At 42.2% G+C, this 16860-nt stretch overlaps 1 protein-coding gene across 2 annotated transcripts; it reads right to left on the reverse strand.

The window, feature by feature from the left end:
- Positions 1-9312: 9312 nt before the first annotated feature.
- Positions 9313-15096, reverse strand: CFL2 (cofilin 2). Of its 2 annotated transcripts, none has more exons than XM_067296721.1 (4): positions 14946-15096; positions 13180-13487; positions 13000-13076; positions 9313-12908 (listed from the first exon to the last, which is right to left on the reverse strand). In XM_067296721.1, exons 1-4 carry the CDS (start codon positions 14946-14948, stop codon positions 12796-12798), a joined length of 501 nt encoding a protein of 166 aa, XP_067152822.1. In that variant the 5' UTR covers positions 14949-15096; the 3' UTR covers positions 9313-12795. The 2 variants fall into 2 exon arrangements, with proteins under 2 accessions (XP_067152822.1, XP_013795949.1); XM_013940495.2 differs by lacking the exon at positions 14946-15096 and adding an exon at positions 14182-14442.
- Between the last annotated feature and the right edge of the window lie 1764 nt (positions 15097-16860).

Genomic DNA, 16860 nt, shown 5'->3' on the forward strand with positions numbered 1-16860 from the left:
GGAAGAGGATGCTAAATTGAGGCCTTCTCTCTAATGGGTGGATTTTCTGATTTTTTTTCCCCTATGTTTTTGTATAAAAAATGGGGACACTCACCCATTTTTTAATTAAAATGGCAACAAGACATGGGCTGTGCAACATTTGTGCTGAATTCAGTGCTGCCAGTGTATGTTAGTCCTGTTTGAAGTACGCTTACCACATTGGGCCACTTGGGAGGCTCAGACAGAGGAGTGGCCAGTTTGTGGCTCACAAATGGGCCTTGATGTCAAAGCTGTTTTCTGAACTCGGCCTGAGTTCACAAAGATGAGGTGGGCTTTTATGCTCGTACAGAATGCAAGCAGACAGACTATAGATGCCGAGCCAAAAAGGTCATAATAGCTATTAATGGCCACATGACAAAACTACAGCATTTATCATTGCATTTCATGCATTTAAAAGTGAGCACTATTACATTAATAACACATATTAAAAACATCCTTTTGATTAAAAGAATTCTGGGTGAATTTTTTTGTACATATTGAGATCCATCACATTTTCAGTTTGGAATATATTATCTTTATGCTCTAAAACTACAAATCAATGATGCGTGCTCTGAAATATGTACAACGCTGGTAAATTATTGGTTTTCATCTACTGTACACCCAGAACATTTCTCTCCTGCCATTACATTATACCATACTGTTCTAATGATTCCAGACACTAATGAATATGTAATAAGCATGTCTAACTTCCCCTGATTTTAGTGGGAGCTCCCCTTGATTATGCCTAGACTACATCAAACCTGACAAAATAACAACTTAATATATACTTAGCACACGTTGTGTGCACCAGTTAAATGCCAAATACATGTCAGGTGAGCTGTTTTGCCAATTATTCTTGTTTTCTAACTAGTATGTAGTAAACTTGTCATTTACTCCTGCACTCAAAACACCACTACACACAATTCACCTGGAGTGCTAGCAGGAAGCTGAAGCTGGACAAGCAAAGTTTGCCTCACTAGCAGACCAAATGAACAAAGCAAAAACCAAACAGTCAAGAAATGCTGGCCCTTGGATACTCTGTGACATGCTGTACATGGAACATGCTTGCCTGCCCCCTTAGCAATACCGTGGCATGGCAGGACTCCCAGTCTCAGAAAGGCTTGCAGTCAGTCAGCACTTCAGACTCTGAGGAATTCAGTTAATTCGTATCACTGATCTTCATGGGGGAAGGGTGTCCAAAACTCTGTTAGAAATGGGTGAAGAGAGGAAGCAAGAGCTGGGGACAGGCATGCACACGCTCCACATTTCTCCATCAGTTAAACATTAAAAGGTCTTTATGTCTTTTGCAGCACTATGAGCAGCTGAGATTTCCTGAACAAATTTCACCACTGCTCTATCAGTTTACTAAAAAATAATAGGCAGTTTAAAGTATATATGAGATAGGGAGCTGGGATGCAAACAATCATCAGGTGCCAGATTTCTGCCTGAGATTTCCCAGCCAGAGACACGTATGAATATGTCAGAATCATTCACCCTCTAGCACAGGCCCAAATGAATCTGATGCTTTCAGTACGTGTTAAATATACTGTGCCTGTACATATCAGCTGTGTAATATCCAGACAGAGTGTCCAGCTCTTCCTGGAAGAGCTGAAGTTACCTCACAACATGTATGTTGTCTGGCGTTACCCAGAAATGCACAGTGCAGTGTGCAGGAGCATGGTGGCTGGCTTTGATGAATACAAAGTAAGTTAGCTCCTCCAGAGGCACCCTGCATACCGTGGGTGTGTTGAGTTGCCTCTGTCCATGTACATCAGAGAGACAGCAAAGATTCTGGCTGTACAGCAGCCCTGCTAAAGCTGCCAGCTGTCTAGAAATCCCAGATAAATGTAGAAAAACCTCAAAAGCACCACAAAATGCTCAGGTGGAAATAGAGAGGCATATCCAAAGCTGTCCTTAATTATACACAATTTTTTTTTATGAAATGCAGAAAGCCCCAGAAGGAATTAGCATCTTTGTCAGAGCACGTAGTTACAACAAAGAAGTTTCAAACAAAGTAAAATGATATTTACACTATAAAGTTCAGAGGCAATTTGGGGAAGAATGGAATTGTGCCATTTGAACAGGAAACCCAAGGTGACTGAAGTTAACAAAAAGTATTGCAGATTTTTAAATTTTATAAGTCGTCAAGAGTTTAACTGGGCATCAAATGTCTCTGATGGCTGCATGGAGAAGCACTGTTTCAGTACTGGCCCATGTACTGAAGACGGCAAGAGTCCCATGTACTGAACTGTCAAGGTTGCAGCAATTCTCAAAAACATTTAGAACACTTTAGGCACTGCCCCTTCCTAAATGAGCAAAAAACTAACCTTTCCAAAATAAGTGAAAAGTGTAGATTCCAAAATTCACTGCATGTTGAGAAAGGTACAAGCACCAGTACAAAGGCGGGGGAGCACACAGCCACGGCTTGCAGGACTCCCTTCCTGCTGGCAACTTGGCATTAGACTGCCTTAGCCACGCTGTTAAAACAGCACTCTCAGATGGCCCTACTTCATGTAGCTTTGCATCAGACTCCAGTGTGGTAACACAGAGAAATATGGCAAACAATTACATTGGTTTAAACTTGATTACAAGTCTTTTTTTTTTTCTTTTTAAGATCAGGAAAAGAAAATAAATCCCCACTGTAATGCTATCAGTTTCTAGTGCTTGGGATTGCAAGGAAAAACTTGAAGAGACGAACTAAGCAAAATCTAAGTTTTCAGAAAACAAAGCAGATGACAGCTTTTAAAATATGTTAATATAGCTTCTGATTAGACATAAAGCTACTTCATGATTTTTTGAACTTCATTTATGGTTTTTTAATACCAAAGGTTGGTAATATGGCCTGTAATCTTCGTAGCAGTTCTCTGCACATTTTATAATATGGAGATTTTCTTGTTTAGACTATGAAGTCTTATCCAATGAGCAGTGCAATTGACTCATAGGTATCTATGCTGATATACAGTTTACTTTACACTCTTTCTACAGCTTTAGGTTTCAATATACCATAAATTCATGCATCCATAGCATCTAACCATGCTGTAAGTACTTATTGCTACTGTGGAAGTTACCAGTTGAAGCTAGATGTTTTAATGATTGCAAAAAAGGACCGTTCAGGCTTCTGGCATTGAGAAAAGGATAAAATAACCCTATTCTGCTAACACGAGAAGCACTGAGGTAGTTAACAATTCACCACCTAATTGTTTAACTCTGGGTTTCCTGTGAGCAGAATGTCCAACCCTCTTGAGAGATGATGTCAAACTGTTTGCCAGTTTGGTAAACTGTAATCAGTTTGCTTTTTGAAGTCTTTCTTGCTAAGGATAAGGTTACATATTTTTAACAAGTGAAACCAGCAAATGGATCAAAGGTGGGATTGTTTTCTTGTTTGCCCTTTGTTTGCCACTAAAGCACACTGACGACATGAGGGAACAGGACCAGAAGAGAATCAGAGCAAGGAGTGAAACGGGTAGCAAGAAGAACAGATGAAACTGAGGTGAGGTACAGATAAATGGAAGGATTAGAGTAAAGCAGCAGGTGAGCAATTTCTGCATGTGGGCCACAGGAGGAAAACAACACTTAGGAAGAGAAGGGACACAGAAGGCAAGTCAAAGGGAGAGGAAAGACTCGATTTTGTCATTTTACTCTTTCAGGAAATCAAAGACATGGTGGAAGACTCGTATGTGTACATAGTGGGGATAAACTGTCTGAGAATATTTTTTATTTCTTTTGCATACAGCCTGACTTGTAACTTCACTACCATTAAACTCATTTAACATCAATGATAACAGACACTATAGCGCCACAATCCCTCTTTATATGCAATCTTTCACACTGTGCCTAAGAGAAAAAAAAGGCAAGCCTGATAACATTAAAGGAATCCCCCAAAATACACTAAGTGAAATGGTTGCTTCTATAACTCTCACTTTAAGTTTTAATCCCTCCAAAGTTGTTCAAAAATTACACTTCCACTAGCAATGAATCATCTTTTAAAAAATATATATATATATATGTGAAAACATCAAAACATTCATCACAGGTGTAAATATTCTATGCTATATTTATCTGAAGAGTTCCAAGCTTATAACAACAGTAAATGATCTCAGACAAATATCAGCAAGCAGTTAGACTATTCATCTCTTACCAATGCTGCTGCAAGATTGACAAGATGGTCTATGATTATTTCAGGATTAAGCATTACAGAGAATAATCTCATTCCCACTGAGTGCTCCTAAATACTCTCAGCAAACCCATTCCTCCCTTCTCTTTAACTGAGTGTGATCCTATCTCTGTAGAAAGAAATAACTCCATAAAATTGGGTCAAGCAAACAGTTTATTCTTTCCTACAGTAACTGTGTGCAAGACCGCACTCTGCAAAGTACAATTTCACATTGTTCACCTCCAATCAAAGATATTCTGTGAAAAGGGAACACCAGATTTTGGTTTATAAAAGTCTGCAGAGACTGTCCCATTTGAAAAATGTAGAACTGAGGCCCATCACTCTCCATTTCTTTATAAGCATATTTATTTCCAATTTGTTCTGTGAGGATGTTAAGAAATACAATACTTGGACTGTATCATTTTCTTTATCCCACAGACCAGTCATTTTAGTTCACTTTAACAGTACAGAATTACAATGCATACCTAAAAATCCTATTTGAGGCATTTTGTTTTAAAAGCATTAAAACGCCACGAACAAAATAAACATTTTATTCTCCCTTGAACAAGCTTAATAGTTAAAAGGGACTCGTTGCAAACCAGCACAATCTCTCTGTCAGATAGAACTGGGGAAATGACACCCATGTACTAAGAAAGTTATACATCTCCTTCCTTTGGTAACAGTTTAGTCTGGTCTGCAATCAGCCTGAAGCAATAAGCGGTGTGAGGAAACAGACCAAATGAAACCCAAGCAACAAACACATCAAAAAGAGCAGACCTTAACGGGCACCTTCAAGCCTATAAAACTTGTTAGTAGAGAAAACTACAAGCTTTAAAGTCACAAGTTTTTTTTTTCCCCCAAATATGCCTTTCAGTAATTAAAAGTTTTCATCCCATAGCTCAAAAACATGTGCATGTTCATATGAATACTAGCAACTGTGACTTAAAAGTCCTGTGTTCTCGTCTGTTATTCACTGAATGTGATCCGAACACAATTTTATGAAAATTTTGAGAGATCCATATTTGCAAACAACCTAAGATGCTGATACAAAGAGAAATAATTATTCTCATCTTCCCCTGGCTTGCTATTACAGCAGAAAGACTGGTTATTATCACCATTCTAAACTAAAAGGAGGTAAATGCTGGAAATTCCAGGTTCCTTAAATATTTATCCAAATAATATTTAACACACAAACCTGAAAATATGTTCTTCCATTTCCCAATTAGTCAGTCTTCGAAAATAGCCAAAGAAAATAGCTGTTAAATTAAAGTGAGATTCTGAATTACTATTGGTGTTAAATTTATTGTTATGGTGTCATTATTACATCATGCACAGGGTGACTGCTGAGTAAAAAGGCATAATACACACATAAACACAGAACCATGTGCTCCGTGCATTTGCTGTGTACAAAACTGTCTTTGGAAATATCTCACCTTTGTGCTTGTACCACGAGCAGCAGCAGCAGCAGCAGTCCTAGAGTTCTTGAAGACATCCTGAGCTACCAAGCGCTCTGACTTCTGAACCAGGGTAGTGCAGCAATGCAAGATTCCTGAAAAAAAAGTCTAGAGCAGACATAGCCTCCTGCTGTTACAAAGATGTCACAGTGACAAAGCTAAGTGCCAGCTACTCATATTCTCACCACAGTTTTTTCCTGGAGTCTTTCAAGCCCCATGCACATTTCAAGTCTGACAAGATAACATTATGTATCTGCTAAAGCAGCCACAATAGTTGAAAACAAAGATGATGACTGCAAGCAATTCTGGTGCTGTATTTTAGCCTTATACTGCATAATGCTATGAAAAGTCATTCTTTTCTTCCTTCTGGTAATCATGGAAGGATGAAATTCATAGCTTAAATGGACGGCTATATTAACATAAGAAAAAGCTGCAATTGCCGTCTGTCCGTTCTATTCTGAATGCAAAAGGAGGTGAAATGCTTTAGACGTTGATACTGTAGTAACCTCAATATGTCCCTGGATAAAAAATTTATCCAGCTGTGTAAAAAAGCAAAATAAACTGCTCTGATGTGAATGCTCAGACACTTTCTCAACCCTGTCATCAAGATCTGTGGTGGATGTTTAGTCAGGAACTCACTGGAAGACTGCTTGACTTTCAGAGTCATCCTCCCGGCAAAATTGAGATCAGGCTATAGAATTAAAATTGTTTTAAATGATTACTAATTTTAACAACAATGGCTTTCAAATCTTGTTTTATGCTGCGTTCGGAGCATTATATTGGCAACACTGAACTCAAGGCAGTTACAGTTGTAATGGAGTTAAAGTGGCCCTCTGAATTAAAATGATGAGACCAAAGCAAGTACCAGAATTATTGAAAGGTTATATATCTAAATATAGCTTGTCCTGAAGATACTTCCAACCATTGCACCTGTCTAAGTAGATCTATAAAGTTGGATAGAATCAAAGCCAGGTGTTTTTATCAGAATAGGTAAAAGAGAAGTGGTTATCACTGTGACCTTGATAGCTGTCTCACCTTACCAGTGAACAAGGCATTCGGCAGCTTGTAAAGTCTTTATCTTGGAAAAAATAGGATCTTCCATTTGTTTTCCACACATTTCCGGAGATGGGCTGTTTCATACCAACCTGAAAGGACTGACATTCTCATCAGAATAAACAACACTTAGAGATGACATCGTTTTCACATGCAGCAACAAACACATTCAGTGGCCATGTAGGCTAATCCCATGCATTTGCTTCCTACAGATGCTCCACAAGATGCCTAGCTACTTTAGTCACACAGAATAAATATCTTTTAGGAACTCTGGTTATTTGGAAAGAGAGTTCTAGGAACTGATTTTGAAGCATGGATGAAGAGGAATAATGCAGCATTACAAAGGGAATTCACAAATGCAAAGGGACAAAAACCTTCAGATGACAGGTTCTGCAGCAGCATAGCCAGCGAAGAACTAAAATTGTGCTACTGCATCCTTTGTGCAGGCAGAGAATTCTGTGGACAGAATAACTCTCAGACACTAACTCTCAGTGTAGTAAGCTAATCATTATATTTGGCTTAATCAAAAAATAAACATTTTAAAGGATCATTTAAGTGCAGCTTAGGTACACCACCTCTGTGATATCCTAAACTGAAAGCCTCATCGTAGTATGGCTTCATATTTGTAGGAGTAAAACAAATTGCAGTTTGATACAGACATATACATTCACATTTCATTGCCTAAAAGCACTAAGTTGAGACAGTTAAGACTGTGGGATCAGTAGGTTCAGGCAAAGCAATAAAAATAGTATAAGCTCAGTCTTTACAGTTGAAAACTCATGCTGAAATTACAAGGAAAAAAAATCCTCTGCCGTAACCCTTTTTTTTTTTTTGCCTTAGACGTATAGGTCTCTATGAAAAAATGCTTGTTCTAAACCTTCCTCTGCTTCTGTGCATCATGTTGGTGACATGCACATTCCATTTTCTGTGGAAACGGCAGAAGGGGAAGCAAAGCTCAGCTCCCCCAGTGGCCTCACCAGAAGGTCAGACACAAAAGCAGTGCTGCCACTAAGAAGAAGCAGCCGCAAATAAGGCTCTCGAAACCGGCTTGCCAAATCACATCGCTTTGCAAGGCAATGTGTACCCTGCAGCTGTGTTCAGCAGAGGCTCCCCGATGCTTTTAACTTTCTGCATAATAGAAGAGCTTTTGAGTGGCATAATATTAAAGCATTTAGTTTCTCTATATCAAATTTGTACAATCACACAAAAGAGAGGGGAAAACAGATACTTAGAAGTTACAAGTGGAGATTGTCCGCAGAGCTTTACAGAACACGGTGGGCAGATGGCAGGGATTTGCAGTGACACAGCTGTTTTTAAAAATAAGAGGTGGAAGAGGAGAGACATGATTACAGCTACATACACATTCCTAAGCCTGCTCACACAGGAAAAAAAAAATCAGCAAACACGGAAACTGAAATTTGAATATTTTTTCATCATTATCTGAACTGACATTTAGAAACTTTCTAAAATAAACAGCAGCACCTTCAAGTTTCTTCTCCAATCATTAGTTTTCTGTTTTCTATTTCTATCTATGAAATAAAGGTGACAACAGAAACAATAACCTACACCAAGACAGTAAAAAGACAATGCCAAAATTAGTGTTAGTGCCGCCATGTAGTACACACATTTTTAATGTAAACCGTGCAATACAAAAACACAATCACATCTTAACACCAAATAAACTCTGTAAATAATGTTATCCTTTTGAATTTTCTAACTTTCAAAGGCTTTTTCTACTTTTTCTTCAGATGTTATTTAGTGGATGACTTGGATAAGCAGTATGAGTGATTTTACTGTATTAAACAGGGGGCCTATTTTAGGTTTCACAGCCAGGGGAGGGCATGGAAAGGCCCAAACTCAATGGGGTATCAAGCACTTGATATAAATATAGTAAAAATGGAAGATTTTTGAAATAAGCAATAACTAAGCAATAATTTGGAAAAAAAACTTAATTTCATAAAGAGATCTTTCACTCATTTTTAGTGCATATTGTTATATACATCCCTTACACAACCAAATGGAAAGCTTGTGTTAGGTAAATACTGTGGATTACCAATTTTTCTAGTAAAAGCATCTGGAGAATCCAGTGAAGCTGTTTCTTGACTAGTTTTGGATACCTTTGTTTTCAATATTAACTCTCTTCCATTTAACCTATTCGTAGATCTGAGAAATTTTACATAAACAGAAGAGGTACTGCTTCCACCAAAAGGATGATCTTTTGATCATTCTTTGTACCCTTCACGGAGTAACCTTTTTCACGTTTCATCTACTCACTTTTATCAGAACATGAAAGGTAAGTTTTCAGTGTAGGCATACTTTTTGCTACCTTCTTAATAACCATCTAATTTTCTGAAGACATGAGCTGAGACCCAAAACAGGAAAAATGTTACCCAGCATCTCCCCACTAAAGTCTTCTTTATGCCTATCTCAGAAGGAGCTGATGCTGGCTTTTGCCACAGCTGGGTATTGAACTGAATGGACTGTAAATGAAATCCACTGCAGAAATGCACACGCTCCGTGCGTTTACTCCACAATCTGTCCTTTTACACTGTTTGGGCTGCTCCCACTCCAAAGACAACAGCAAACTGAGTAGTGTAAGTGCTGCCTAGCACACAGACAAACTCAACATCTGAAGACATTTAAATTAATTTTATTTATACTAGGTTTTCAAAATCAGAAATATTTTAAAAGAAATTCAGTACTTAAAGACAGGTGCTACATTGATGATTCATCCATCATTAGTGCCATGTGTTCACTCTACAGTCATTAACTCTCCACCACAAACTAAAGGGAACTTTTAGAATTATATAAAAAAAAGTAGACATGAAAATTTGGTTTCTGCTGGAACTGGTATAAGACAGTATAGCTTATTAACAAACTGTGGCAATTCAATTCCTATAGTATATGCCATTACTTGTTCTGAGTGAGTTTTACAGCAGAAAAAGACTCTTACATTTAAAGAAACTAAATCATTAGGTTTTAACCCAACATACTCAAAATCTGTTTACTGATCTGACTGGGAATGATTCTTACACTGATATCCTTATAATATTAAGCTTTGCATTTCCAAAATTGCCACAAGCATAAACCTCCCTAACTCCCCCTAATCTTGGGCTACTTTCCCTTTTCAGAGAAATCACACCCATATGTCTATAGCTCTTTCAGCATTTACTGAATCAAGGTAACTGCTGGCTTTGCAATATTTTTAGAAGAAAAATGCCATTTCTGCACAAGCTACTCTCATGAAAAATTTTATTTAACATTTCTTTATCAATAAAGTAACTGAAGCCAAAATACCCAAATGTCACATCTACATGGAGATACACAGAAGATATTCAACTTGAGAGGATTCTCCTCCACTTCTAGATCACAATGAGGCCCTCACCATTTTGCATAATGACGGAAAACAACAGCTGACAAACCATTTTGGAACAGATGCCAGCTGTCTCTCATTTGTTTTATAATTCAAACAGTAACAGTTCTGTAGCACTTTTTTTTTTTTTTTTTTGAATAAAGCAAGCCATGTGAATTGGACCTCACATCAGTCAGTCATTTCAAGAACAAACTAAAGGCAGGCTGATCCTTTTTGATCCAAAATTTGTTTTAGTAGGCGCTCAGACTCTTACATAAATACAATTTGTGCTTTGATTTTATATCTACTTGGACTGAGTGAATATACCTCTAAGCTAGCTTAAGAAAAAAAAAAAAAAAAAAGTAACCTTCTAATATTCAACTTAGAAGCCACAGACATTTTTCCAGACTGTTTGCAGCAGAGACAAACATTAAACACAGTACTGCTTAAAAAAGTTGACTGTCTAAAATGAGATTTAAACAGTTTATTAAAATTTAACATTTTCAGTTTTGGCTTTTTCTAAAGAAACCATGTATATCTTGTGAAAATCAGTTAAAAGATTATTCCATTATAATGTTTGACTTGAGTTCAATGCAGTAAGCACAAAGGAGATCTTTACATTAAACTGGGCTTTGCACACAACATGAATAGTCAGAAATAAAAGAGACTATTTGAGGAATAAAAAGAATTATTATTTTTATAGACAACATGCATACCATCAGTTACTTCTCAACCTTAATGAAAGATACCTGAAAGGAGAGTTTTGTAGAACAAAACCAAGACTCATTAATACATTTAGTAAGTCAGTGGTCATCATGCCTTTTTAGTTAAATTCTAGTAAAGTTTAGTCTACAGAGAACAGCTAACATAATAAGGTGTGTAAGTCATAGGGATAGCTAGAAGCCTGAAATAAAGTCTTAAAGTTCTACAGGACAAGAGAGCCTAAACACAGCATTACTAGGTTATTTAAACTAATAAAGAAAAAAAAGGTTTTGATGGTTTTCTGCTTCATTGTTGAAAAAGGGTTATGGACTGAAAATAAAGGGCCAATATTTAAAAGCTCCACAGTTCAACTCTACCAGCTTTTTAAAATAAGGTAACAATAAAAAGCATTCCTTTTGGCAGCAGGCGCATTTCAGCTGCGACTGGCTGCCGCGCAGAGTTCCTTTATGCATACCAGTAGAATCATGTCCAGTTTTGCCATTTGTGGATAACGATGACAAGATACAAAAGCATGTGTTTGCCATAAATAGCTCTGGCTAACGGAGGATTGCTCACACAGAGCAGATCAAATTCTCTATAAGGAGAGCATTATTTGGCTCTCAGCCAAAACATGTCCCCAATGCAAGCCTCAGTAGTGGCAAACACTTTCCAGTTCTATTTGCATAAAAGTTAACAAGAAGAACAATTCATTTAGGACATTTCTTGTACCAAGTCAGTGTTAACTGTAACATTTAAGAAACAAAGAGTATTTACTGATTCATATTCTGCATATCATATGACCGTCATTCCACATCAACTTATCAAAAGACAGACAGCTGTAAGATTGCATTAAGGGTTTTACTCTGGCATGTAGAACTTTAAGAACATTCAGGTACGAAACACACTGCATGGTTAGTTACTTCGTATTTTTAAGTTTCTGACACAAGTGTTTCATGGTTCATTGAACTAATGGTCTCTAGTAGTGGTAGCTTCTTTAGTCAAATGGTAAACTAGGAATAGGTCCTTTATCCAACGATCAGAATAGAGTCACATAAAGTATTGTAAAGCAGTACCTAAATCATGACTAGGAATGAAAAACTTGCATTATTTGAGATTAATGATCGTTTATCTTTACAATACTTTCCACAGAAGTTAAGTTATTTGAAATATGCTTAAATTAAACATACTTAAAAACTATATTTTCCAATGAAAACAAGGCAACGTTCTGTAATAAGCCACAAGTTTTATTGCAACGTGGCCAGTTTTTGATCTCAAAAACAACGTTCCATTTAAGGCTCTTTTGAATACAGAAATTGCCATCATGACTGATGTTTTACAGAACTTTAGTGTTTCAAGACTCACATGGTAAACAGATAACTTCTACTCCTGTTCAGTAGTGTACATTCAATGGAAAACAAAAGGCATCGTAACAGCTACTTCATTTATAAAGATATGCATGTAACAGGAATGAAACTGAGGTACTACAATAATCTGATGACACAGTTACAGCAACTTAATTGGCATTCCTTTGGGGGGGCGGGGAGGGAAGTCAAACATATTACAAAAAAGTGCTTTAAATGCATAGTGTTGTGTGCTGCCATGTCACAAAAATAGGCTTGTCAAGGCAGGTGAGGTGTATGAATGCACAAGAGCCTCATGGAACTGCAATCAAGTGCAACTGTAAGTAATACTGTATAGAGTCTACCATCCGACCAGTGGACAATACTTTCAAGGCATTCAATTAGCTTACCTTTTGCTGTCTGCTAGACTATTCACATTAACTATCACATTCATTGTACATGTTGCAAGGAATGCATGCTACGTCAGTTTTGGCTAAGAGTATGACGTGAAAGCATTCCTCGGATCCTACATAAAACTACCAGGATTAAACAGTCTAATGGCAATCACTGGTAGACTGCTTAACAATGACATCTCCTTCAGGGGCGTAGGGAAAGGACTTATTTTTTCAAGGAGGGAAGGGGAAAGGGAGACTAATACTATTCCAATTGAACGAGCTGCAGAAATGGAAGCTCCTTAGATCCAGATGGCACTTGTCTGTCTTTTTATAAGGGTTTTCCTTCAAGTGAAACTACCACGTTGCCTCCCAATTTTTCTCCAAGTGTTGAACGGTCCTTAATATCATCCAACCCATTTACTTGCCACTCGTGTTTAATACCTGAAAGACAGACAGACAAAAACACATTTGTGAGAACCTCAACATTTAGAAGGCATGCTATCTAATGAGTAAAACTTTTTTAGGCCCATACCTGTAAATTTCTTTTTAATGGCATCTTTAGAGCTTGCGTAGATCATCTTGCTTTTTAAAGGTGCACTTTCAGGAGCCCTTTAAAGTGGGAGGGAAGAAAAAAAAAAGTTATTCAATCATCCAGTGTTAAGGGAAGAGTCAAAAATATTCAGCTTTAACAGCAAACTTTGCTTTTACACACCAGAATATAAATACCAGGTCTTCTTTCTTAGACTCCTTTGTCTCATACGTGGCATCATACAAAGCATATCGGCAATCATTCAAAGGTAATAACTTCACAAAGGCTGTATATGGGTCCTCCACTGTATCTCCAATGTCACCAACCAGTATCTGCTTTGCCTCCTCTACAATTATTTGTTTTTTGTCATCACTTAAGCAGAAGAGAACTGCTTTCTTTCTTTTTTTAATTTCTTCTGGGGTTGAAGATTTCCTTACTTTCATGTCATTAAAAACCTTTATGACTTCATCATTCACTGTTACTCCAGAAGCCTGTAAAATGAGATCAAAGAAATAATTTAAACCGCAAAAATTAACACTCACTAGACAAGAAGGCAGCCCACAGTGCTAGATAAGGAAGTCCATCTGCCCCAGTAAGAATAAAAATACTGTACTCAACCTGAACACACAATGAATTTGGTAACCTGTGTCGGGTTGTTGCCAAGATACAAGAAGCACAAAGTTTATCCCTACTTTATTTCAGATCTCAGCATCTTTGACTTTGATTTTGGATAGCAGTTTTATACAACTAGGCATACAATTGTACTACTCAAGCAGTTTTCCATTACCTTATCATGAATTTGACTTATTTGGGGAGAGGGGACAGGAGGGAGGGAATTGATCCCAGGAGAGCGAGTGGGCCGGTCTGAGTTGGGCCTTTTTTTTTTTTTTTTTTTTTTGGATGGAACAAACGCTACAGCAGCGGTTCGTATCCAGCACTGTCATGACTCTCATTTTGTTGAGTGATGTAAGACTCCGCTAGCAGCAGAAATGTTTTCTGCATTGTGTCAGCTTCAACACTATGCTTCAAAAACTCTTCAATTTTACTTCATGCTGCTGCTCTATCGTTATTTGACTGCTCTTTCTTCACAAGAAAATACGAAGTACAATTCATTCAGCCCCGCATAAAGCTAGCAAGCCATTCAGAAACCCAACCCGACAACAGCAAGGAGACAAAAATACTGACCGGGCAAACGGGGAACTCGCAGCAAAAGAAAAATTTAGCTGAACACATTACTTGCAAACTAGATCTGCAGCGTCCTTGTTCTCAGTCCAACAGTTACAGACTAGAAGCCAGCAGCGGCCAGAGCGCACGGTGCTGGGGAAGAGGCAGGTGCGCGCAGCGCTGGGAAGCGGCTGCTTTGTCCCCGCGGGAGACAGTTTGCCCCTTTTGCGGGCTTTGTTCACAACGGCTGCATTTTGCGGTAAGAAGGGGGGTTTCGGCACCCCGTTCATACCCCCGCCCCGCAGGGACACCCTCCACGGGCCGCCGCAGACCCGCGCACCGACCCGCCGCCCCCCGCGGTTCGTCCCGGCCGCCCGCGGCGGGAGACAACGCGGCGCCGCTGCCGCCGCCGCCGCCTCCCGCCCCGGGCCCGCGGCGCCTCCCTCGGGGCGCGGGGCCGCCGCCGCCTCCCCGCCGCGGGGCGCTGGGCAGGGCCGGGCCGGGCGGACCCCCGCCCGCCGCGCCGCGCCGCGCCGGCTGCCGCAGGGAGCGCTGCGCCTCCCGCCCGCCCGGCCCGCAGCCCGCGGCCGCTCCCGCCCCGGGGCCGCTCCCCGCCGCCCCTTCCCCCCGGACCCGGCTAAAATTAGACTAAAATGGCCGCCAGAGGCCTCGGGGCCTGAGCGCGCCGCGCCACCCGCGCCGGGCCTGCTCGGCCCCCGCCGCGCCGCGCTGCCCCCCCGAGCACGGGCCGGGCCGGGCCGCCCCCCGCGCCGCGCCGCCCTTACCATGGTGCCGGGTCCCTGGGCGGCGGCGGCTGCCGGCAGTACGGGGCGGCTGCAGGCAGGAGAGCGCTGCGCTGCGCTGGGGGCGAGGCGGGCGGGGACTCGGCCGGGCGGGGGATGAGCCGCGGCGGCTGGGGAGGGCCGGTCACATGGGCGCTGCCGCCACCACGTGCCGCCGGCCCGGCCCGCCCGCCCCGCCCGGCGCGGCGGCAGGGCCGGGCCGGGCCGGGCCGCGCCGCGCCGCGCCGCGCCGCGCCGCGCCGGGCCCGCCCTCCGCGGGGCAGGGCCTGCGGGAGCCGGCCGCCCTCCCACAGCCCGGCGGCGGCGGCGGCAGCACCAGCACCAGCACCCGGGCCGCCGCCCGCCCGCGCTGCTCTGTAAGGCGCCGCCGCCGCCCGGGCCTTGCAGGCGGCAGCTGCCCTCGGGGCCGCCCCCGCCGCGGCCTTGCGAGGCCCCTCCGGCCCCACCGCTCCGCTGCGGCCGCCACGGCGCCGCCCTGCGGCGGGGCCCGGCCCGGCCCCGGGGCTCGGCGGCGGTCTCGCCTCCGACGGCGCCGGCCGTTAGCGAGCCGGGGTTCCGCTGCCGCCGCTGGGGCGGCACCGGGGCGGCGCTGGCGGCGCTGGGCGAAGGCGCCGGGCCGGGCCGGGCCGGGCCGGGCCGGGCAGCAGCCCTTGCCACCCGGCCCCTCCGCGCCCCGCAGCGCCCGCCGGAGTTCCCTGGGGTCTCCCGCCCCGTCCACCCCAGGCCTGCCCGGGTGGGTCGCCCACTGTTGTAAGCTACACGGGTGGGGAAAGGTCTGCAGCAGCTCTATGGCATCCCTCCGTATAACGTAGCTGGCAAAGCAGCATCGTGGCTTCAGTAGTCAGTAGAAATGTCGCTTCAAAATTGTTTTGTATGGCTCCTTTGGGGGCCACCAAGCTAGTGCAGCTCCCCTCTGCCATGCGCTGCGGGCTGTGCCAAGCAGCCACTCTGGTGACCACGGTTCTTTCTACTGCTCTGAGGTCAGAATTTTGGCATCCTCTCCCCGTTTAGAGCTGCGCCCCAGTCATGCTCTGTCTGTGTGTCTGCGCACACTTCACAGGTCAGCACAGGGGTATTTTGTCCTTACCGTTACCCTTTGCCATGTCTCTTTATCCCTCTTTGAACCAGGGTTGTGCTGCTCCCTTGGCTGTCTTCAGTCCCTGCAAGCAAAGGTATCGGAAGGCCTGGCACAGAGCCAGTGTCGTTCTCTGACACCACGGAGATGTTTTTGAAAGAACTGCTGATATGATGGCTGGGCAGGTCGCGACGTAAGGAGCAGTCTTAAAAGATATGGAGATGACTTAAAACTAAGAAGAAAGAATAACCCTCCTGAGAGTGCTTCATTCATTTGTCCATATTGTCCAGTTGGACAAGGGTTTTGGCACAGGACACCAAATATGGACCGTTTTTTCTCTAGCACAGCAAGAGGAAAAGAGGATTCCCAGTTGTGTGTGGCGCTCAGCTCCCTGAACAAAAATGTGTCTGAAAGCCAAGAGCTCCTAAACATGCAGAATCTCTACCAGGAATGTATGTGAAATACAGCCTGCGCTCTGGCCCGCCAGCCATCACTCCCCAGAACACCTAAGTTACTAGAATACCTTGCTGGAGACTAGCAAACTAGCATTTGTCAGCATGTCTGTGTATATATGTATACATTCATACTGCATAGGGTGAGGTACATAAGATTTTTTCCCCTTTCTCCATTAATGTAAGCCACCATGTTTCCAGATCTACTTTTTGAGTTACATCCTGCTCTGTGTTCAGAATGGAAACTGAATTCATCAAATTGGGGTTTCCTTAACCTCTGTAAATAGGCTTAGCCATGCATATGTGCAGTACATCCTCCAATGCCAGTGCAACCACTGTCCTGGCTTCAGCAGGCATCTGGCACTCACAG

Source organism: Apteryx mantelli, chromosome 4 (genome assembly GCF_036417845.1).
Source record: "Apteryx mantelli isolate bAptMan1 chromosome 4, bAptMan1.hap1, whole genome shotgun sequence".
Classification (NCBI taxonomy): domain Eukaryota; kingdom Metazoa; phylum Chordata; class Aves; order Apterygiformes; family Apterygidae; genus Apteryx; species Apteryx mantelli.

Bases quoted from the DNA above. Each gene is read 5' to 3' on its own strand.
- CFL2 (XM_013940495.2), bottom strand. From the start codon at position 14,229: ATGTGTTCAGCTAAATTTTTCTTTTGCTGCGAGTTCCCCGTTTGCCCG. The intron at 13,077-13,179 runs GTGTGTAAAAGC...CCCACTTTAAAG, and splicing joins GACCTGGTATTTATATTCTG to GGCTCCTGAAAGTGCACCTT. The intron at 12,909-12,999 runs GTATGGGCCTAA...TCTGTCTTTCAG, and splicing joins CATTAAAAAGAAATTTACAG to GTATTAAACACGAGTGGCAA.